General features: G+C 39.6%; 2 protein-coding genes across 3 annotated transcripts in view; one reads left to right on the top strand and one right to left on the bottom strand.

Annotated features, from left to right (window-relative positions):
* Positions 1–11,993, bottom strand: part of LOC128690807 (venom protein 302) — a 39,582-nt gene extending 27,589 nt beyond the window's left edge. Inside the window, exons 1-2 of the mRNA XM_053779530.2 lie at positions 11,858–11,993; positions 1,557–1,635 (exon numbers count right to left, since the gene is read on the bottom strand). Coding sequence (XP_053635505.1) covers positions 1,557–1,606 — 50 coding nt within the window. The 5' untranslated portion in view covers positions 1,607–1,635; positions 11,858–11,993. The remainder of the gene's footprint in view (positions 1–1,556; positions 1,636–11,857) is intronic.
* The window catches only part of LOC128690806 (uncharacterized), a 42,842-nt gene continuing 18,977 nt past the window's right edge, over positions 1,559–25,423 (top strand). Inside the window, exon 1 of one of the 2 annotated variants that reach the window (XM_070088161.1) lies at positions 1,559–1,685. The gene's annotated coding sequence lies outside the window, so the exon portion shown is untranslated. The remainder of the gene's footprint in view (positions 1,686–25,423) is intronic. The other variant, XM_053779529.2, reaches the window with a different exon arrangement.

Here is a 25,423-nt window from a genome sequence, read left to right as displayed (position 1 = left end):
ACTAGTGTTTCAGGTACACCAGTGTTTTAGGTACACCGGTGTTTCAGGTACACCAGTGTTTCAGGTACACCAGTGTTTCAGGTGCACCAGTGTTTCAGGTACACCAGTGTTTCAGGTACATCAGTGTTTCAGGTACACCAGTGTTTCAGGTACACCAGTGTTTCAGGTACACTAGTGTTTCAGGTACACCAGTGTTTCAGGTACACCAGTGTTTCAGTTACACTAGTGTTTCAGGTACACCAGTGTTTCAGGTACACCGGTGTTTCAGGCACACTAGTGTTTCAGGTACACCAGTGTTTCAGGTACACCAGTGTTTCAGGTACACCAGTGTTTCAGGTACAGTAGTGTTTCAGGTACACCAGTGTTTCAGGTACACCAGTGTTTCAGTTACACTAGTGTTTCAGGTACACCAGTGTTTCAGGTACACCGGTGTTTCAAGCACACCAGTGTTTCAGTTACACTAGTGTTTCAGGTACACCAGTGTTTCAGGTACACCAGTGTTTCAGTTACACTAGTGTTTCAGGTACACCAGTGTTTCAGGTACACCAGTGTTTCAGGTACACCAGTGTTTCAGGTACACCAGTGTTTCAGGTACACCAGTGTTTCAGGTACACCGGTGTTTCAGGTACACCGGTGTTTCAGGTACACCAGTGTTTCAGGTACACCAGTGTTTCAGGTACACCAGTGTTTCAGGTACACCAGTGTTTCAGGTACACCGGTGTTTCAGGTACACCAGTGTTTCAGGTACACCAGTGTTTCAGGTACACCAGTGTTTCAGGTACACCAGTGTTTCAGGTACACCAGTGTTTCAGGTACTAGTGTAGTTTTTGAAAGTGTTGATCTGCAGCTACTGGACCTCTTGGGAAATTTGATCATTTCTCTGTGTAATTTCTATTTTGGGCTGCATTACAAATTTATGCCGCACCTTGTACCATTCCTTTTGTGTAGTAAAGGCAGAAAGAGTTGGGGTTATGGGCCACGAGGAAACAATTCTAGGATGGCGTAGCGACCAAAACACACGTAGTTTAATACTGACTGCGCAGTTTTCTATGCGTTTCATGACCACTTCTCACTCAGCAATTTCCCGTATATTTAACAGTAACATGCACCATGCATTAAGCCATAAGCTTAAAAATTGGTTCACCAGTGTTATTTATCTCCTTCAGTGTTATGGAATGGAGAGCTTCATTAAGAGGTATTTAAGCCTGTAACACCTTATTTTGACTCTGCGATCGTCTTATATCAGAGACAAATATGTTGTCTTTCCTCATCTCTCTATTCTGTCTGCTTAGTGGAAATTGATCCAATATTTATTTTTCTTAATAATATAATAACTAATGCCAAAACCATTTTAGTTAAGTAATATAAACTATAGATACATATGATGACACAGCCACATGAAGCAGAACACATGTGTTATCAATTCGTCCGTCAAGCAGTGTGTATACATAGCATAACAAGGTGTTATGAAAAGACTTAAGTTTGCTAAGCGTTGCAAAATACATAGTAAAATAAAACAAATGTACAAGAAGCAGACCAAATTACTGTAGACTTACAAGTGAAGGAGAGCCAACAGCAGCAGCAGTGACACACCAGATCCACCCATCACTGTTGTTCAAGTCTCTACCACAAGTGCTGAGAGGATAAAATGGGATCAGTAGGAATCACTGGCAAGGAGTAATAATGTGAGGTTTGAATCGTCAAGGAGGTGGGAACAACTCTCGTCATTATATAACAAAAACCCCTCTTCAAATCCGCTTAAATTGGCCAGGCCATTTAACATTTATTACCTCTCACTGTCTACCTATAAAATTTATCCCTGAAACATCATGCCTCAGTCCTCAGATAATTTTCATCGATCTGAAGCTCTAACTGGTTGAAAAAAAAACTATGATATTATCCTAACACCACAAGACTTTGAAAAGAAAGTTCTTGGAAGTACTTGAGATAAAGATTTCCACCCCCACGGCTTGTCTTGGATTGTTAAGATCGTCTGTCTGCTATTGTCTGTCTAATGAACGCCACTCGAAAACTCTTCTCCCATTTTTCCCGTCTGTTTCCTTTCTTGACTTTTGATGTTACCTCGTACAAACGTTCACCCTTCAAATAACACTAAGCTGCACTCAAGTTAGTATTTCTATGCAAGTGCCTATGTGAACAGGTTCTACCGAAATCTGTACTACAGAACACGTTAGCGCTCACTGAAAATAATGAACTACTACTATATAGAAAGAAGATGCTTTTTATAGACATGAGAAGAGCCAAGACGGTATTCTTTAACATGATTCCCCCAGGCTGGCAGGACCACTTGATTCATTATATTTACAGTGAGCTCAAAAGAGTCAGAGAGAACACAGAACACGTGCATACGAGGAAGTTAAATAATCTCATAGGACAGAGTGGTTGAACCACACATGCAAATCCAGAGATTGTTATGAACCTGTCTAGCAAATAATAAAGTAGTGACCAGTAGGCAGCGCTGGGTTAAGCTTCGCGCTGGCAACTAAGGATGTTAATTGTGTAAACCTAGCAAAATCGTTTCTCATGCTAGAAAAACATGGTGACCTGACGCTTGATACATTCAATATGTGTAAAGGAATGGTACATTGGCCTTTACTCCGTCCTATGTTTCCAAACTGCCCGTTAAGATTCACAAAAACATACGAAGAGCACAGTGACGATCAAACTTTTCATCTCTCGACAAGGAATAAATCTAAAGCAGTTGTGATTTTAGATAAATCTGAATATTTACGGAAAATGAACCATTTATTGAGTGACAATGAAACGTATGAACCGCTCATTAGGAACCCCGTTGACCAGATCAACGGACATTTCAATAAACGTTTTAAAACATTGCTGAAGGTGAATGATGACTTAATTTAACACCTGTAAGCTAGGTCGGTTATTCTACCGTATCTTTATGGGTTGATCTAAGATTGTAGGCCATGAAATCCAGTTCGTCTTATTACAAGTTCAGTTGGCTGGGCAACATGTAACCTATCTAAATAGTTCGTTAAACTTTTAACTCCCACAGTTGTAGGATTTGGGATGCGCATATTAAAAATAATGTTGATCTTACTGAAATGGTCCAGAAATGAAATGTCTCACCCTTGTGAATTTTGATGTCACAGCCCTGATTACCAGAGTCACTGTCCCTGACTTGCTTACGTACCTTGAAGAAGAACTAGAAAATTTCTTCTTGCCCACGAATGTAATCATTGAACTGATTAAACGTTGTGTCACTGATTGCAAGTTTGTGTTTGAAGGCAAATCTTATGCTCAAAAATAAGGCCTGGCCATGGTAAATCCCCTCATCCCCTTACTCAGCAACGTGTATATGGAATTCTATGAGACTAGACTCCTTAAACATATTCTTCGAAATAAAACTAGGTGTTTCAAATGGAGACGATGTTCTTTGCCTTTGGCCTAGTGGCCACAACATTGATGAGTTCCTACCCAGACTCAGTTGTGCAGTACCTTCCATTAAGTCCACAGTAGAGCATGAAATAGGCAACATTCTAGCTTTCCTAGATGTTTTAATCCATCGTGCCAACAGAAAATTCAAATTTACAGTTGATAGGAAGTCCATCAATGTGTCGCGATACATTCATTATTATTCCAATCGTGAATCTAGGGTTAAAAGAAGTGTTTTCCATACACTGTTCCTGAGAGCTTTTCATATCAGCAGTCCATAGTATTTAGAAGACGAAATCAGTAAGATATTTAACATAGCCACAAAACTGAGATACCGCAGAGATTTTGTGGAGAAGGTCTATAGTAGGCTAGAAAGACTTTCTATACAATTGAAAATAAGGAAAATCTTCCAGGAAAAATATACTGGTCTTACCATACAATGAAAATTTGGTCAGTCTGCGTGAGGCACGTAAAAAGTTCAATATAAATCTTACTTTCAAAAACACTGAGACAGTGAAACAGAAGTTCATTAAAAACACGCTGCCTAATAATGTGGGTGGTGTTTACAAGGTCCCATGCACTCTCTACCCGCTCTCATATATTGGGCAAAGAGTTAAACCTTTGGAAACCAGATTATCCCAACACCAGTACTCAACCAGGACGGGCCAGGAGTCGAATGCTATCTTTAACCATGTCAGTTCTTGTAATCACCCACCGTGGTGGGCTGCTGCCCAGATCATTGTACCCAACAGTTCTGTGATGGAAAGAAACATACTTGAATCCTTGTTCTTGATACATGATAAGAATGCTGTATATAACTCAAATTACGGGTTATATAAGCTCGATAGCTATTTAGTGGAATCTGTTGTGCACAGCCTTTAACAACAATGCTATACAAAATCGCAGGATTGCTCATTATGCCAGGGGGTCTCGTGATGCTCTGGTGATGTTAGAGCAGTGTCTGCACACCGAACATCATGTTACGTCCGTCGTGAACGTCGATAAAATATAATATACATAACATCATGTTACATCGTGAACGTTGACAAAATATATTAAATAACATCATGTTACGTCCACTGGACGTTGACAAAATATAATATATGACATCACGGTACATCCGGCGTGAAGATCGACAAAATATAATACTATATAACATTATGTCACATCCGTCGTGAACGTAACGTCGACATAATATATAACCCGTTTAGCTACTACTGCATATAGATATCGCAGGTTACAGGTATACGAGGTTAAATGGTTCCAATCATTGACTGCATTTATTTATTTTATTTATTTATTATTATTTGGACATGATACATAGTTGTACAAAAGAAATACAGTGGTTGAGTGTACATGCCAGAAGCCCCTTGTATGCAGAGCATTATGGATTAACTAAGCAATGATATATTCAGTGGTAAAAATTACAGTAAACAAATTACAACATAAGAACATAAGAAAGAAGGAACACTGCAACAGGCCTACTGACCCATGCTGAGCAGGTTCATGTCACCCCCGGATTAGACCAATGACCCATCCCCCGGATTATCCCAATGACCCACCCAGTCTGGTCATCTCTACTCAAGGATGGAGCACTGCACCAGACTCAGCAGCACAAGCTAGTCAGGTCCAACTCACACCCACCCACACCCACTCATGTATTTATCTAACCTATTTTTAAAACTACACAACGTTTTAGCCTCAATAACTGTACTCGGGAGTTTGTTCCACTCATCCACAACTCTATTACCAAACCAGTGCTTTCCTATATCCTTCCTGAATCTGATTTTTTCCAAACTGAAACCATTGCTGCGAGTCCTGTCTTGGCTGGAAATTTTCAGCACGCCTTTACATCCCCTTTATTTATTCCTGTTTTCCATTTATACACCTCGATCATATCCCCCCTAATTCTACACCTTTCGAGGGAGTGCAGATTCAGGGCCCTCAGTCTATCCTCATAGGGAAGATTTCTGATACATGGGATCATCTTTTTCATCCTCTTTTGTACGTTTTCCAGAGCATTTATATCCATTCTGTAATACGGTGACCAGAACTGAGCAGCATAGTCTAAATGAGGCCTAACCAAGGATATATAGAGTTGACGAACAACCTGAGGACTTCTATTATTTATACTTCTAGATATGAAGCCAAGAATTCCGTTAGCTTTATTGCGAACACTAATGCGCTGTTGTCTTGGTTTTAGGTTACTGCTAACCAGAACTCCTAAATCCTTTTCGCAATCAGAAGTATTAAGATCTACATTATCTAGTTTATATGTGGCATTGTTATTTAACTGTCCAACATTTAGAACTTTGCATTTGTCAATATTAAACTGCATCTGCCGCTTCTCCGACCATTGCGTCAGTCTATTCAAATCATCGTGGAATGTTCTAATGTCCTCATTAGAATGAATTGGACGGCCTATTTTGGTGTCATCAGCAAATTTGCTTATGTCGCTATTCATTCCCTCATCTATGTCGTTTATGTAAATTGTGAACAACAACGGGCCCAACACTGACCCCTGAGGAACACCGCTTGTGACGTGCCCCCATTCTGATTTCTCCCCATTTATGCAAACTCTCTGTTGTCTTATCTCCATAGTGGGAAAATTTATGGAATCAATAATTGCCGAAGCAATTCATAGCCATCTTGACAGACAAAGATTGATTAATGATTCTCAACACGGTTTTACAAAGGGGCGTTCCTGTCTTACGAATTTACTAACTTTTTTCACTAAGGTGTTTGAGGAGGTAGATCATGGTAATGAATATGATATTGTGTATATTTACTTCAGTAAGGCTTTCGATAGAGTTCCACACCAGAGGCTATTGAGGAAACTTAGGGCACACGGAATAGGAGGAGAAATGTTTTCCTGGGTAGAGACCAAGGAACAAATTTCTCCTCCTATTCCGTGTGCCTTAGGTTTCCTCAACAGCCTCTGGTGTGGAACTCTATCGAAAGCCTTACTGAAGTCCATATACACAATATTATATTCATTACCATGATCTACCTCCTCAAACACCTTAGTGAAAAAAGTTAGTAAATTCGTAAGACAGGAACGCCCCTTTGTAAAACCGTGTTGAGAATCATTAATCAATCTTTGCCTGTCAAGATGGCTACGAACTGCTTCGGCAATTATTGATTCCATAAATTTCCCCACTATGGAAGTAAGGCTTATTGGTCTATAGTTCGAAGCCAAGGACCTGTCACTTGCCTTGTAAATAGGTATTACATTTGCCATTTTCCACTTATCAGGCACTATGCCAGTTTGTAGTGATATGTTAAAAAGATTAGCCAAAGGTATACTAAGTTCCTCTTTACATTCCTTTAACACCCTTGCAAACAGTTCATCAGGACCTGGGGATCTGTTAGGTTTTAGTTTCTCTATTTGACTGAGGACCATGTCACTAGTTACCGCAATCGTACATAGTTTATTATCATCCTGTTCTACATGAGTATTTCAAATAAGAAGCTTTACATTTGTACAAATTTGTAGCATAATTTATAATATAATCCGGTCAAGTCGAATAAAATCAATGATTTGCAATGCAGAAACAGGTCATATGGTCATTTGATGAGTTACTGTGCATTCAAGGTAAAGTAATTACAAAAAAAAAAAAAAACAGTTTGATAGGGTCACAGGTTACACATTTATGAGACACAGTTAATCAGTATTTATTTAGTTGTGGGTGAGTGGTTTTTAAGAAGAGTCTTGAATTGATAGACAGTGTTTCTTTTATATTCACAGGCAATGAATTCCAGATTTTTTGGGCCTTTTATGTGCATTGCGTTTTTACATATTGTGAGATGGACACGAGGAACTGTAATCTGTGCCTTGTGTTATGGTCATGTGTTCTGTTGAGGTTGGTAAGGAGAAGTTTGAGGGGAGGGTTTATATCCGAGTTAAGTGTTCTATTTATGTAGTAGGTACAATAATAAGTATGGATGTTTTGTACGGTGAGTAAGTTTAGAGTTCTGAATGTTGGTGGAGTATGCCTGTAGTGGGAATTTGTTATCATTCTGACTGCAGCCTTTTGTTGGGTAATTAATGGTCTGAGATGGTTTTTTGTTGTTGAGCCCCATGCACAAATTCCATAGGTGAGATAGGGGTAAATGAGTGAGTGATACAGGGCCAGGAGGGCTGACTGTGGAACATAGTACCGTATCTTCGATAGTATGCCTACGGTCTCGGAGATTTTCTTGGAAATTTGTTGTATATATGTTTGAAATTTGAGTCTATTATCAAGGTGGATTCCTAAGAATTTTCCCTCTGTTAGCTTTGTGATAGGTGATCCGTTTATCATTATGCTGAGAGGGACATCTGTAGTTCTGTTTCCAAACTGTATGAAGTAGGTTTTGTCAATATTGAGTGTTAATCATCATCCAGGTAGATATTTTCTGTAATTCGGTATTTACAGTATTGGCTAGCGTGACTGGGCTCGGGTGAGAGAAGACGTATGTAGTGTCATCTGCAGATAGTGTGGGTTTGAGTAGTTGCGATGCATTTGGTAGGTCGTTTATGTAAATGAGAGAGAGAAGAGGGCCTAGGACACTTCCCTGTGGGACACCAACTGTAATTGGCTGTGTGGAAAAGTTTGCTCCATTTGTGTACACATATTGGCTTCTGTTGCTAAGGTATGAATTTAGGTAGTTGAGGGAGTGCCCTCTTATACCATAGTGTGACAATTTTATGTGCAGCAAATAATGGTCAACTGTATCAAAAGCTTTACGTAAATCAATGAAGATCTCCAATGGGACTTCTTTTTTCTTGAGTGCAGTATATATTTGTTCTAGCATGTGTATAATAGCATCATTCGTATTTTTATTACGTCTGAACCCAAACTGACAGGGGTTGAGTATGTTGTGGGAGATGAGGTAGGAACAGATTCGCTTATGAATTAATTTTTCAAAGATAGGCAAGTGGGTTCATTCAGGTATTGGTGCGCATGGTCGCAGTTGCAGTGCATGGCACTGCAGGTGCGGATGACCTGAGATAGCTCCGAGTATTCCCTAGAACATTCGAGAAGTTCCCGGACTTGCGGTAATTTAAGTTGAGAAATAAGCGCATTCGTTTCTTCTCTTTAATTAGAATGATACATATAATAGCAGAATCTTATATGTGTATTATCCACCATTGTAACGTAATCTCTTATGTCACGTGACCTGTTCTTAATGATAAGAAAAAGCTTAGGGCTGCCTATTAAATCTCCTAGTTTCTAACATTTCTTCTATATGTAAACTTGGAGGCCGCATATGGTGTGGGACATAGGGTAGAGTGTGTGTGTGGGTGGTGTCAGTCGGCCAGCAGCACATCCCATAACCTGAGAGAGGCTGGAGCGGGTGTCACCTATGCTACCATTCTCTGAGAAGACTTCGCATCATTTCTCCTATAGCTACTCTTACAACATTGCACCGCAACTGACCATGCACTGAGAACTGTGAAAGTACTTGAGGCAAAGCTTTCCACCCCCATGGCTTGTCTTGCATACGGGTGTCCCGTAGCTCGAACGCTAACGCACTCAGCTCACACACTGAGGTCTGGAGTTCGAATCTCCGGTGCGGCTGAAAAACATTAGGGACGTGTTTCTATAAGACACCTGCTGTCCCTGTTTACCCATCAGTATAAAATGGGTACCTGGATGTTAGTCGGCTGGTGTGGGTCGCATCCTAATTTGCCCGAAATGCTCAGCATAGCAAGCGGCTTTCTGTATAATAGTATGTCATTGGAGCTGGGAAGTACAGTGTCTGCACTCTGAAGGAGGGGTGTTAATTTTGCAGTTTAATAAACTGTATACAGTGTAAAACACCTCGCTGGCAAGACAGTGATGGAGTGAATTATGAAAGTTTTTTCTTTTTCGGGCCGCCCTGCCTTGGTGGGAATCGACCACAAATGTCTCAAAAGTTGGGTAGCCTCGTTCACAAGCCACTATCGAATCCTGCTGACTGCAACCTTTCTCTGTATATACCTGCTTGTTTCTTCGTGGTGCGTTGATATGGACCTGACGTACACGGTATACATAGGTGTCGGAATGTTGTTCTTAGGTTTGCTAAGCGCCCATATGCTGCAGCAGTTATTTGGTTGATGTGCGCCTCACATATGCTCGGTATTGTACTCACACCAAGATCTTTTTTCTTGAGTGAGGTTTGCAGTCTTTGGTCCCCTAGCCTGTACTCTGTCTAAGGTCTTCTTTGTCCTTCCCCGATCTTCATGACTTTGCACTTGGTGGGGGTTAAACTCCACGAGCCAGTTGCTGGACCAGGCTTGAAGTCTGTCCAGATCCAGTAGATCCGTACTCTCCCTGCTCCATGAGATGTATCGTGTGTATGTGTGTGTGTACTCACCTAGTTGTGGTTGCAAAGGCCGAATTACAGCTCTTGACCCCGCCTCTTCACTGATCACTACTAGGTCACTCTTCCTGCTCCATGAGCTTTATCATACCTCTTCTTAGAACTATGTATCGATCCTGCCTCCACTACATCACTTCTAAGACTATTCCACTTTCTGACAACTCTGTGTCTGAAGAAATAATTCCTAACATCCCTGTGATTCATCTGTGTGTGTGTGTGAGAGAGAGAGTTTATAAGTAACTCTCACTGTCATGATGTAGAGTGTTAATATATTAAAAGTAATTATTATATATAACAATACCTCTAATTCCTGTTTGTGTAACTATTTGTATGTGTAACGTATTACATGCTCTTGCAGCTTATTACCTTCATGTGTAACGTATTATGTGCTATTGTAACTTATTACCTTCATGTGTAACGTATTACGTTCTCTTGTAACTTATTACCTTCATGTGTAACGTATTACATGCTCTTGTAACTTATTACCTTCATGTGTAACGTATTACATGCTCTTGTAACTTATTACCTTCATGTGTAACGTATTACATGCTCTTGTAACTTATTACCTTCATGTGTAACGTATTACGTTCTCTTGTAACTTATTACCTTCATGTGTAACGTATTACATGCTCTTGTAACTTATTACCTTCATGTGTAACGTATTACGTGCTCTTGTAACTTATTACCTTCATGTGTAACGTATTACATGCTCTTGTAACTTATTACCTTCATGTGTAACGTATTACATGCTCTTGTAACTTATTACCTTCATGTGTAACGTATTACATGCTCTTGTAACTTATTACCTTCATGTGTAACGTATTACGTGCTCTTGTAACTTATTACCTTCATGTGTAACGTATTACATGCTCTTGTAACTTATTACCTTCATGTGTAACGTATTACATGCTCTTGTAACTTATTACCTTCATGTGTAACGTATTACATGCTCTTGTAACTTATTACCTTCATGTGTAACGTATTACATGCTCTTGTAACTTATTACCTTCATGTGTAACGTATTACGTGCTCTTGTAACTTATTACCTTCATGTGTAACGTATTACATGCTCTTGTAACTTATTACCTTCATGTGTAACGTATTACATGCTCTTGTAACTTATTACCTTCATGTGTAACGTATTACATGCTCTTGTAACTTATTACCTTCATGTGTAACGTATTACATGCTCTTGTAACTTATTACCTTCATGTGTAACGTATTACATGCTCTTGTAACTTATTACCTTCATGTGTAACGTATTACATGCTCTTGTAACTTATTACCTTCATGTGTAACGTATTACATGCTCTTGTAACTTATTACCTTCATGTGTAACGTATTACGTGCTCTTGTAACTTATTACCTTCATTTGTAACGTATTACATGCTCTTGTAACTTATTACCTTCATGTGTAACGTATTACGTGCTCTTGTAACTTATTACCTTCATGTGTAACGTATTACATGCTCTTGTAACTTATTACCTTCATGTGTAACGTATTACATGCTCTTGTAACTTATTACCTTCATGTGTAACGTATTACATGCTCTTGTAACTTATTACCTTCATGTGTAACGTATTACATGCTCTTGTAACTTATTACCTTCATGTGTAACGTATTACGTGCTCTTGTAACTTATTACCTTCATGTGTAACGTATTACGTGCTCTTGTAACTTATTACCTTCATGTGTAACGTATTACGTGCATGTATGACGCATTACCTGCATAAGGTGCTTGTGTGTCGTGTTACATCACATATAAAGTATTATCTCCGTAAGTAATGTCATACCTGTGAGTGTATTCTATTACTTGTTTGTAATATGAGTTATCTGTAAGTTTAAGGCTATATTGTTTTCATACAAAAACCCTGAAGTGGGATAACAACTCTTAATTTGTAAGTTTAAATGTGTAAAAAAAAAAATCTATCTTCGCGTGGCAAAGTATTGTGTGTATGAAGATGTGGCACCATACTATTTATAAATATACTATTATTGGTGTCGCAGTGTTATGTTTGTAAGCATAAACGAGTAATAACAATTATTTAAGGAGCAGAAACTGCCCCCAAAAAGTCGTTAACACAATATACTTACAATAACAATTGGAAGATCCAGTGCCTCCTGTGGTGACTCTCTCCCTCTATGGTTGGGAATCCCGCCTCGCAACTTTATATAGCCCGCTCTACATTGAGGGATGCTGTGACATCTGTGTACGTGACTTGTTTTTGTACCAATTACGCATCTGTGCCTTGGTAGTTGACCATAAATGGTAAGAGATACACCATGGTAACAGTGATGCCAGAGTAGCTAGTGAAGCTCAGATGTATCATGACCTTTCACTTGAAGTGACTAGTTGCAGCGTCATGTTTATCACGGAGATGTGAGGGTTTTACCTAATGTTCAGCTGTATCCTCTAGTACTGAATTACTCACAGAGCTGGAAAACCATTACTCTTACGAGTACACTAACTAGGCAAGTTATCGTTATAGCTTAGACATACTACGTAATATGTTATATAAAGCAATCGGAGAGAAGGAAACTTTAAGAGTGCAAAGAGAGAATATTTTATGTTTATGTGCAAACAATTTGATATATAGTTAGAGATTATTTAGTGATGTATGTAAATATACTTTGATATACTATGGTAAGATAGTTTGGCGTTATATGAACAAATCAAAAGTTCTGAATTACAAACTATCAGCTAATTTTGTCATGAGCTACTAATCTGTTGTTGCTCGTATAGATTGTTTGACAATGTACGAACATATAGTTTGATGTTTGATAGGGTAGATTTAAGAATGTAGAGTTAGAGTGTTCAGCAGAAGTTTGTTGTTACAGGAAAGTGGGTGCAGGAGGGAAGAAGAGCGATTGGTGGAATGATGATATAAAGATAGTAGTAAGGAAGTAGTAAGTATCTGGAAGATGGAAAGAAGATTTTGAGGAATTGTTAAATGTTGATGAAGATAGGGAAGCTGTGATTTCATGTATAGGGCAAGGAGGAATAACATTTTGTAGGAGTGAGGAAGAGCCAATTGTAAGTCTGGGGGAAGTTCGTGACGCAGTGGGTAGAATGAAAGGGGGTAAGGCAGCTGGAATTGATGGGATAAAGATAAAAATGCTAAAAGCAGGTGGGGATATAGTTTTGGAGTGATTGGTGCTATTATTTAATAAATGTATGGACGAGGGCAAGGTACCTAGGGATTGGCAGAGAGCGTGCATAGTTTCTTTGTATTAAAGCACATGGGACAAAAGAGTATACCTGGTCAAGTGTATGGTAGAGTTATTATTGAAAGAATTAAGAGTGAGACGGAGAGCAGGACAGCAGATGAACAAGGAGGCTTTATGAAAGGTAGAGGGTGTGTAGACAAAGTGTTTACAGTGAAACATACAGGTGAGCAGTATTTAAATAAGGGTAAAGAGGTTTTTGTGGCATTTATGGATTTGGAAAAGGCGTATGACAGGGTGGATAGGGGGCAATGTGGCAGATGTTGCAGATGTATGGAATAGGAGGTAAGTTACTGAAAGCAGTGAAGAATTTTTACGAGGATAGTGAGGATCAGGTTAGAGTATGTAGGAGAGGGGGAGATTATTTCCCAGTAAAAGTAGGCCTTAGGCAAGGATGTGTGATGTCACCATGGTTGTTCAATATATTTACAGATGGGGTTGTAAGAGAAATGAATGCTCAGGTGTTGGCGAGAGGTGTGGGGTTAAAAGATAAAGAATCTAACAAAGTGGGAGTTGTCACAGTTGCTCTTTGCTGATGACACTGCTTTTGGGAGATTCTGAAGAGAAGTTGCAGAGATTGGTTGATGAGTTTGGTAGGGTATGTAAAAGAAGACAATTAAAAGAATAAGGTGATGAGGATAAAAAAAAATTGGTAATGAAAGATTGGATATCAAATTGAAGGGAGAGAGTATGGAGGAGGTGAATGTATTCAGATATTTAGGAGTGGAGGTGTCAGCAGATGGGTCTATGAATGATGAGGTGAATCAAAGAAGTGATGAGGGGAAAAAATGAGTGATGCACTTAGGAGTCTGTGGAGACAAAGAACTTTGGCCATGAAAGCAAAGAGGGGAATGTATGTGAGTATAGTTTTACCAACACTCTTATATGGGTGTGAAGCATGGGTGATGAATGTTGCAGCGAGGAGAAGGCTGGAGGCAGTGGAGATGTCATGTCTGAGGGCAATGTGTGGTGTGAATATAATGCAGAGAATTCGTAGTTTGGAATTTAAAAGGAGGTGTGGGATTACCAAAACTATTATCCAAAGTACTGAGGAAGGGTTGTTGAGGTGGTTAAGACATGTAGAGAGGATGAAACTGTTATGCCGAGATGCAGCTTTGTTAAATATAACTTTTATATTTGTTCATCTATCTAATATTACAGTGTGATTACCATCGTTAATATCTAAAACCAGAGTAATCAGCTTTATAATATTAAATATTCATTTTCACCTTTCCCATTTTCATTACATATATTTATATGATCAATTATTTTGGTAAGGAAATAGATTGTTCACCATTAGTAACGACCAATTTATGTTTATGTGGCCTCACCCTTGTATTACTCGCCTGACGCCAGCTGACGTCAGGAGCGAGTGGTGTGGGTTAATCAGTACAACACCTCTCTCAGTCTTGAGGTCCTCTCACTCGTTTACTTTGAGAAGTTATCCAGCTGTATAGTATTATTCTCTCAGTCTCTTGAAAGTAGAGGATTTCTAAAACTCTCACCAAGTAAAATCTCGCCAGTGTTTAAAGAAATTACAATTATTAATCTTGGATCGTCTCTGGTTAGAGAGACTATGTAACTTTATCAATTTCATATATAAATACTCAGTCAGAATGAAGGTAATTGTAAGCGGTATGTAAGTTATAAGTCTGTCAAGTGTTATTTCTATATTATAAGTAAAAGTACCATTTTAAAATACCTTATAGAATATTACGTAAATTACGTTATATTAAAAACAAATATTAATGCAGTCTTTTCATCACTCCATCATATAAATCCTTATTACAATTTTCCATGAGTATATTCGATACCAAGGATCTCCTATACTCAGGCGAAATATATTACAAATTCTAAGGTCAATCGTAATACAACAAAACAGAATGACTTCGAGAGTGTATAAATCTATAGTGGAGGGAAGGCGGGGTAGGGGTCGGCCTAGGAAGGGTTGGAAGGAAGGGGTAATGGAGGTTTTGTGTGCGAGGGGCTTGGACTTCCAGTAAACATGAGTGAGCGTGTTAGACAGGAGTGAATGGAGACAAATGGGTTTTTAGGACTTGACGTGCTGTTGGAATGTGAGAAGTGTAACATTTATGAAGGGACTCAGGGAAACCGGCAGGCCGGACTTGAGTCCTGGAGATGGGAAGTACAGTGTCTGCACTCTGAAGGAGAGGTGTTAATGTTGCAGTTTTATAACTGTAGTGTAAGCGTGCCTCTGGCAGGACAGTGATGGAGTGAATAATGGTGAATGATGGATCTTGTCTTGTAATGCATATATGCATGTATTTTTTTCCAAGACTAAGTTGCAGTGAAGATAGCAACTGATCCCTGGAGAGTTTCAGAATTGCTATCAATTCGGTTTGTAGGACAGATCAGCTTCTCATTCGTTACTTCTTGACAACAAAATGAAATTCATCCAGAATATATAACCTGGTCTACTTGAAGAAGCAGCGCCATGTTTGACCGGTTTCATTTTTTGTTACTGTTTCTTGTCAGCAGTTATGTAGAAAGAAAAAATAAAATTTATGACAAAAAGGCAACAGATCCAAATAATGTATGTGAAATGAAGTTCAAATGGAAGGCCAAAAGTAATATAACTTTTGAATACCATGATTTTGAAAAAATAAGTATAGAAGTAAAATTTATGGACGTATAAGTACTCTAACCCAACATATTAGGAACCGAAAATCTGCGTGGGAGGAGGAAGTCATTTTTAAATATGGCCGCCATTTCCTCAGAGGTCGAATCTGATTGTGGGGTTATATAAACTGTGCCAGATTTTACACAATTTGATTCAGAATGCGCCTTAAGCCTGTTAACAATTGTTTAACATGGTCTATTCCACTAATGGACCACGCTCACGTGTGATGTCATCTCTAGCTGCTACACCTCACTTCTAGTTCTTGTATATAAGTCTTTAGCATCATGCTATACTTTACGTTAAAGGTTTGACCACCTTAAATCAAAACCGAGTGACTAATCATCTTAAAGTCATCTCCACTTCAACTACTGTCTCCAGTGTTATAACAGCCAGTGTTGCACATGTGTGTGTTGCTCATGTGAAACACATACGTAAGATGACACTTTGTTTCTCATCACAATAAACATATTAACAACATACTAAGCAGCATGGTGTTATTTACTAGTATCTTCTTCAGCAGAATTTCGTGATTATGAATGTGATACCATTGATAATATATTGACTTAACTATAGTTTCCTACTTTTTCTTCGATTTCTGACATAAATTATTGCAAATACTTATCATAGGGAGAACACTGAAAATAATTAACGAATCATCCTGACAACTGGTGAAGTAGACAACAGCATATCCCAGGCTTTCAAATATAGCGATACCAATGGGGTAGACATAATATATAAATAAAAACTGAACGCTTACTTACTAAACCAAACACAAATCACCGCCACAACACAAAAGCAGGACTCGTAGAACTCCGCCGGACTCTTGGAACTCCGTTTTCATCAAGAACTGCAAGAAGCCCTTGTCACGTGCCTTCAGCATTCTATGGAGAAGGAGCATAGACACAGGAGTCATCCCACAGTCACTAAAAGCAACAGACATAGCTTCACTCCACAAAGGTGGTAGTAAAGCAATTGCAAAGAACTACAGACCGATAGCACTAACATCCCATATCATAAAAATCTCTGAAACCGTTCTAAGAAGCAAGATCGCTAACTACCAAGATATCCATCAGTTACACAACCCAGGGCAAGACGGGTTTAGAGCAGGTCGCTCCTGCCTGTCCCAGCTGCTGGACCACTATGACAAGGTCCTGGATGCTTAAGAGGAGTGGTTCGTTAACCTTGTTGGAGGTACTGAACCCCGCAAGTTTCATCCGTGCATTCACCGAACCTTCGTAACTGGAAAAATGAAATCTGATTTCTTCAAAATATGATTTCAATCAACACTGTAAATCAATGTGACTTGCTGTTGCCTTTCAGAGACACGTTCAAAAATGCGCGGCTTCACCTTGGCAAGTGTCACTCTTACATCATTTTCGCAACAAAGTCTGTTCCTTTTCTTAGTTATGATGTCTACCGTCCTCGAAAAGGATTGCTCGCAAAGATACGTTGTAACAAACGACGTGAGTATCTCAGTAAGAGGCTACGCTACGATTTGCTGACACCTAAACGTTTAGAGCGTTTTTGTTCTGACGAGTTGCTGTTGAACCTGGTTCTGCTGAAGTTCAATGATTTCATCGAGGTACTCATCACTGACATCTGCTGTTGCAACACTGAACGTGAACGGCTATTTCACCCATGCTGGATACGACTCTCTAGTGGGGAAGTATTAGTCGAGAGACTTTGCGAGCTCATCTAAGTGCATGGCAATTGCTTGCTTCAGTTCCCCGGGTACAGAAATGTCTCCGATTCCAGACACGTCTTCGATTTTACTTACACAGTCGTCCAGCAGGGGAAAGTTTGCGAAGTTATCATTCTCTGTTTGTTTCCATAACGTTAGCTTTTTTAAACAGCCTTCAGGTTTCCTTCCACTTCGATGATGCTAACTCCACCGCTCTGCATCTTTCGAATGAACATTAAAATGGTATAAAATACCGACAGATTGTTAGGTAAGACACATATGCAACAGTTAGGTATCTTTATTTCGAAACGTTTCGCCTACACAGTAGGCTTCTTCAGTCGAGTACAGAAAAGTTGATAGAAGCAGAAGATACTTGAAGACGATGTAATCAGTCCATCACCCTTAAAGTTTTGAGGTGGTCAGTCCCTCAGTCTGGAGAAGAGCATTGTTCCGTTGTCTGAAACAATATTGTTTCAGACAACGTTGTCTGAAACAATATTGTTTCAGACAACGTTGTCTGAAACAATTCCACTCTCAAGGCAAAAACACGATTCAGCATCTTTCCCCGGGATAACCACCGAACGTTAGAATGGTACAGAAGTACCTCGAATTCAGAGCCCATTTCATTACACAGCTCTTTGAAGATGCGGTGCTTCAAAGCATTATTTCGCACGTAGTTCACACATTTCACTACAATTTTCAATACTTCTGCCAGTTTTGGAGGCAAGGTTTTTGTTACCAAAGCATGCCTGTGCAGAACATAGTGCGTAACAATGATGTGCGGTGCATCGGCTTTCACCAGCGCTCCAAAGCCAGAGTTTCGTCCCAGCATGATTGGAGCTTCGTCCGAACAAACTGCAGAAACCATATTCCACGAAAGATCGTTGTGTGTGAAGAAGTCATCCACAAGTTTCTTCACGTCGGCTGCCTTGGTTGCTGTTGTGAGAGGCTTACAAAATAAAAAAATCTGTGTCACCTTCGCCGAACCCCTGAGACTGAGCCCCTGGGGCTCGATCGAACCCAGGTTAAGAACCCCTGCTTTAGAGGATAAAAAAAAAATATGCAGATGTAGTATACACAGACTTTGCAAAAGCCTTCGACAAGTGTGATCATGGTGTAATAGCACACAAAATGTGTGATAAAGGAATAACAGGAAAAGTTGGTAGATGGATCTATAACTTCCTAACAAACAGAACACAAAAAGTAATAGTAAACAGAGTAAAGTCTGAGGTGGCTACAGTGATAACCTCTGTTTCGCAAGGCACAGTACTCTCTCCCATCCTGTTTCTTATCTTCATATCTGACACAGACAGAGATGTAAGGCATAGATTCGTGTCTTCCTTTGCGGATGACATCTGAATTTGCATGACAGTGTCCTCCATCGAAGACACTGCAAGAATCCCAGCGGACGTCAACCAAATCTTTAAATGGGCCGCAGAAAACAATATGAAGTTCACTGAAGAGAAATTTCAACTCAGATATGGGAAACTTGAGGAAATTAAAATTTTATCAGTGGATAATAAAATTCTAACCATGTAATAGAGCGAGTAACTAATGTGAAGGACCTGGGAGTGATAATGTCAAAGGATTTCACCTTCAAAGACTACAACAATGTATCTACCTCATCTGCTAGAAAAAAATGATAGGATGGATAATGAGAACCTTGAAAACTAGGGACGCTAAGCCCATGATTATTGTCTTTAAATCGCTTGTTCTTTCTAGGCTGGACTGCTGCTGTACACTAACTGCCCCCTTCAAGGCAGGCGAAAATGTTGACCTGGAGAATGAACAGAGAACTTTCACGGCACACAAGAGTACGATAAAGCACCTAAATTAGTAGGAACGGTTGAAGACCCTTGATCTGTATTCCCTGGAACGCAGGTGAGAGAGATACATGATAATATACACTTGGACAATCCTAGAGGGATTACAAAACCTACACACGAAAATCACTCCCTATGAAAGCAAAAGACTCGGCAGGAGATGTAACATTTCCCCAATGAAAAGCAGGAGCGCCACGAGTACGCTAAGGGTCAACACAATAAGTGTCAGGGGCCCAAAACTGTTCAACTGTCTCCCAGCATAGACCCCTGGCTGTCTTCTAGAAGGCACTGGAGAGGCACCTAAAGTCAGTACCTGACCAGCCAGACTATGGTCGTACGTCGGTTTACGTGAGGTCAACAGCAACAGCCTGGTTGACCAGGTCCTGATCCATCACGAGGCCTGGTCTCAGACCGGGCCGCAGGGGCGTTGACCCCCGAAACCCTCTCCAGGTAAATATGAACAAAATAGCACGCAATCTACTGTACAAGACTGAATACTTGAACATCAAGAATGTTCGTAAAACTTAACATGTCAGGTGGGAGTCACATGTTAAGTTTTCACATCCATGATGAGTCCTGATCAATAATGTTGATGGTCTGTATCATTGCTGATTCAAAACACTCCCCTTAAGCACACTGCTTCCTTAATGATGAGGTATGCACGTGTCCAGTGCATGTGGAGCGCATGTTATTCTGTCTGCATATATATATATATATATATATATATATATATATATATATATATATATATATATATATATATATCTATATATATATATAGATAGAGATTATATATATATATATATATATATATATATATATACTGATCTCTGGCTGAAGGAGACTCGAACCTACGAACCATGGAACCAGGTACGCAGTGCTATACCATTCTCACCACACTGGACAATACCTTTGCGCCTAGCACAATGCTAGATGCATGCAGGGGATGAGATGAAAAGCTGTAAGCCTTCTCCCTGAAAGCTGGCTGCCTTGGATCAACGTCTAGCATTGTGCTAGGAGCCAAGGTATTGTCCATTGTGGTGAGAATGATATAGCACTGCGTACCTTGTTCCAAGGTTCGTAGGTTCGAGTCTCCTTCAGCCAGAGATCAGTGTTTGTGTATATTTCGCCTGCTCATGCGAATTCCTTGTGTGTGTATATATATATATATATATATATATATATATATATATAGTGGGTTGGTAGACAGCAACCACCCAGGGAAGTACTACCGTCCTGCCAGATGACTGTGAAACAAAAACCTGTAACTGTTTTGCATGATGGTAGGATTGCTGGTTTCTTTTTCTGTCTCATAAACACGCTAAATAACAGGGATATCTTGCTACTCCTACTTACACTTTGGTCACACTTCACAGACACGCACATGCATATATATATATACATACATCTAGGTTTTTCTCCTTTTTCTAAATAGCTCTTGTTCTTTTTTATTTCTTCTATTGTCCATGGGGAAGTGGAAAAGAATCTTTCCTCCGTAAGCCATGCGTGTCGTATGAGGCGACTAAAATGCCGGGAGCAATGGGCTAGTAACCCCTTCTCCTGTATACATTTACTAAAAAAGAGAAGAAGAAAAACTTTATAAAATTGGGATGCTTAAATGTGCGTGGATGTAGTGCGGATGACAAGAAACAGATGATTGCTGATGTTATGAATGAAAAGAAGTTGGATGTCCTGGCTCTAAGCGAAACAAAGCTGAAGGGGGTAGGAGAATTTCAGTGGGGGGAAATAAATGGGATTAAATCTGGAGTATCTGAGAGAGTTAGAGCAAAGGAAGGGGTAGCAGTAATGTTAAATGATCAGTTATGGAAGGAGAAAAGAGAATATGAATGTGTAAATTCAAGAATTATGTGGATTAAAGTAAAGGTTGGATGCGAGAAGTGGGTCATAATAAGCGTGTATGCACCTGGAGAAGAGAGGAATGCAGAGGAGAGAGAGAGATTTTGGGAGATGTTAAGTGAATGTATAGGAGCCTTTGAACCAAGTGAGAGAGTAATTGTGGTAGGGGACCTGAATGCTAAAGTAGGAGAAACTTTTAGAGAGGGTGTGGTAGGTAAGTTTGGGGTGCCAGGTGTAAATGATAATGGGAGCCCTTTGATTGAACTTTGTATAGAAAGGGGTTTAGTTATAGGTAATACATATTTTAAGAAAAAGAGGATAAATAAGTATACACGATATGATGTAGGGCGAAATGACAGTAGTTTGTTGGATTATGTATTGGTAGATAAAAGACTGTTGAGTAGACTTCAGGATGTACATGTTTATAGAGGGGCCACAGATATATCAGATCACTTTCTAGTTGTAGCTACACTGAGAGTAAAAGGTAGATGGGATACAAGGAGAATAGAAGCATCAGGGAAGAGAGAGGTGAAGGTTTATAAACTAAAAGAGGAGGCAGTTAGGGTAAGATATAAACAGCTATTGGAGGATAGATGGGCTAATGAGAGCATAGGCAATGGGGTCGAAGAGGTATGGGGTAGGTTTAAAAATGTAGTGTTAGAGTGTTCAGCAGAAGTTTGTGGTTACAGGAAAGTGGGTGCAGGAGGGAAGAGGAGTGATTGGTGGAATGATGATGTAAAGAGAGTAGTAAGGGAGAAAAAGTTAGCATATGAGAAGTTTTTACAAAGTAGAAGTGATGCAAGGAGGGAAGAGTATATGGAGAAAAAGAGAGAGGTTAAGAGAGTGGTGAAGCAATGTAAAAAGAGAGCAAATGAGAGAGTGGGTGAGATGTTATCAACAAATTTTGTTGAAAATAAGAAAAAGTTTTGGAGTGAGATTAACAAGTTAAGAAAGCCTAGAGAACAAATGGATTTGTCAGTTAAAAATAGGAGAGGAGAGTTATTAAATGGAGAGTTAGAGGTATTGGGAAGATGGAGGGAATATTTTGAGGAATTGTTAAATGTTGATGAAGATAGGGAAGCTGTGATTTCGTGTATAGGGCAAGGAGGAATAACATCTTGTAGGAGTGAGGAAGAGCCAGTTGTGAGTGTGGGGGAAGTTCGTGAGGCAGTAGGTAAAATGAAAGGGGGTAAGGCAGCCGGGATTGATGGGATAAAGATAGAAATGTTAAAAGCAGGTGGGGATATAGTTTTGGAGTGGTTGGTGCAGTTATTTAATAAATGTATGGAAGAGGGTAAGGTACCTAGGGATTGGCAGAGAGCATGCATAGTTCCTTTGTATAAAGGCAAAGGGGATAAAAGAGAGTGCAAAAATTATAGGGGGATAAGTCTGTTGAGTGTACCTGGTAAAGTGTATGGTAGAGTTATAATTGAAAGAATTAAGAGTAAGACGGAGAATAGGATAGCAGATGAACAAGGAGGCTTTAGGAAAGGTAGGGGGTGTGTGGACCAGGTGTTTACAGTGAAACATATAAGTGAACAGTATTTAGATAAGGCTAAAGAGGTCTTTGTGGCATTTATGGATTTGGAAAAGGCGTATGACAGGGTGGATAGGGGGGCAATGTGGCAGATGTTGCAAGTGTATGGTGTAGGAGGTAGGTTACTGAAAGCAGTGAAGAGTTTTTATGAGGATAGTGAGGCTCAAGTTAGAGTATGTAGGAAAGAGGGAAATTTTTTCCCAGTAAAAGTAGGCCTTAGACAAGGATGTGTGATGTCACCGTGGTTGTTTAATATATTTATAGATGGGGTTGTAAGAGAAGTAAATGCGAGGGTCTTGGCAAGAGGCGTGGAGTTAAAAGATAAAGAATCACACACAAAGTGGGAGTTGTCACAGCTGCTGTTTGCTGATGACACTGTGCTCTTGGGAGATTCTGAAGAGAAGCTGCAGAGATTGGTGGATGAATTTGGTAGGGTGTGCAAAAGAAGAAAATTAAAGGTGAATACAGGAAAGAGTAAGGTTATGAGGATAACAAAAAGATTAGGTGATGAAAGATTGGATATCAGATTGGAGGGAGAGAGTATGGAGGAGGTGAATGTATTCAGATATTTGGGAGTGGACGTGTCAGCGGATGGGTCTATGAAAGATGAGGTGAATCATAGAATTGATGAGGGAAAAAGAGTGAGTGGTGCACTTAGGAGTCTGTGGAGACAAAGAACTTTGTCCTTGGAGGCAAAGAGGGGAATGTATGAGAGTATAGTTTTACCAACGCTCTTATATGGGTGTGAAGCGTGGGTGATGAATGTTGCAGCGAGGAGAAGGCTGGAGGCAGTGGAGATGTCATGTCTGAGGGCAATGTGTGGTGTGAATATAATGCAGAGAATTCGTAGTTTGGAAGTTAGGAGGAGGTGCGGGATTACCAAAACTGTTGTCCAGAGGGCTGAGGAAGGGTTGTTGAGGTGGTTCGGACATGTAGAGAGAATGGAGCGAAACAGAATGACTTCAAGAGTGTATCAGTCTGTAGTGGAAGGAAGGCGGGGTAGGGGTCGGCCTAGGAAGGGTTGGAGGGAGGGGGTAAAGGAGGTTTTGTGTGCGAGGGGCTTGGACTTCCAGCAGGCATGCGTGAGCGTGTTTGATAGGAGTGAATGGAGACAAATGGTTTTTAATACTTGACGTGCTGTTGGAGTGTGAGCAAAGTAACATTTATGAAGGGATTCAGGGAAACCGGCAGGCCGGACTTGAGTCCTGGAGATGGGAAGTACAGTGCCTGCACTCTGAAGGAGGGGTGTTAATGTTGCAGTTTAAAAACTGTAGTGTAAAGCACCCTTCTGGCAAGACAGTGATGGAGCGAATGATGGTGAAAGTTTTTCTTTTTCGGGCCACCCTGCCTTGGTGGGAATCGGCCAGTGTGATAATAAAATATATATACATATATATATATATATATATATATATATATATATATATATATATATATATATATATATATATATATATATATATATATGTCGTGCCGAATAGGCAGAACTTGCGATCTTGGCTTAAATAGCAACGCTCATCTTGCCATATAGGACAAGTGAAAATTTGTGTATGCAATAATTTCGCCAAAATCATTCTGAACCTAACGAAAAAAATATATTTCATTGTGTTTGCTTAGTATTAAATTACTGTAAACAAATCTAAAATATATTTAGTTGGGTTAGGCTAAAATAAATTGTTCTTGTTATAATAAGGTTAGGTAAGTTTTCTAAGATTCTTTTGGTGCAAAATTAGAAATTTTTACATTAACATAAGTGAAAAAATATATCTTTAAACGTATAAGAGAAAATTTCAGAAAGGACATACTCATTTAAATTTAAGTCCTTTTAAAATTTTTCTCTTATATGTTTAAAGATATATTTTTTCATTTATGTTAATGTAAAAATTAATGATTTTATATCAAAAGAACCTTAGAAAGCTTATCTAACTTCATTATAACAAGCGCAATTTAATTTAGCCTAATCCAATTTTCTAACTCACGCATGGTTGCTGGAAGTCAAAAGCCCCTCGGACACAAAACCTCCTTTACCCCCTATCTCCAATCTTTCCTAGGCCGACCTCTACCACGCCTTCCCTCCACTACAGAACTATACATTCTCGAAGTCATATTATTTTGTTCCAGTATGTCCGAACCACCTCAACAATCCTTCATCGGGCCTTTGGATAATAGTTTTGGTAATCCCGCACCTCCTCCTAATTTCCAAACTACGAATTCTGTGCATTATATTCACACCATATATTGCCCTCAGGCACGACATCTCCACTGCCTCCAGCCTTCTCCTTGCTGCAACATTCACCACCCATGTTTTGCAGACACATCAGTGCCCCACTCACCTTTTTCCCTTCGTCAATTCTATGATTCACGTCATCTTTCATAGATCCATCTACTGACATGTCCACTGACATGTTCACCTCCTCCATACTCTCTCCCTCCAATCTGATATCCAATCTTTCATTACCAATATTTTTTGTTATCCTCATCACCTTACTCTTTCCAATATTCACTTTTAACTTCCTTCTTTTACATACCCTACCAAACTCATCATCCAACCTCTTCAACTTCTCTTTAGAATCTCCCAAAAGCACAGTATCATCAGCAAAGAGCAACTGTGACAACTTCCACTTTGTGTTAGATTCTTTATTTTTTAACCCCACACCTCTTGCCAACACCCGAACATTTACTTCTCTTACAACCCCATCTATAAATATATTAAACAACCACGGTGACATCACACATCCTTGTCTAAGGCCTACTTTTACTGGGAAATAATCTCCCTCTTTCCTACATACTCTAACTTGAGCCTCACTGTCTACCTCCTAATCTACCTCCTATTCCATACATTTGCAACATCTGCCACATTGCCCCCCTATCCACCCTGTCATACGCCTTTTCCAAA

This window comes from Cherax quadricarinatus, chromosome 24 (assembly GCF_038502225.1).
Source record: "Cherax quadricarinatus isolate ZL_2023a chromosome 24, ASM3850222v1, whole genome shotgun sequence".
Lineage (NCBI taxonomy): Eukaryota > Metazoa > Arthropoda > Malacostraca > Decapoda > Parastacidae > Cherax > Cherax quadricarinatus.
Note: the sequence above shows the minus strand (reverse complement) of the source record. Positions and strands in the feature narration are given on the sequence as shown.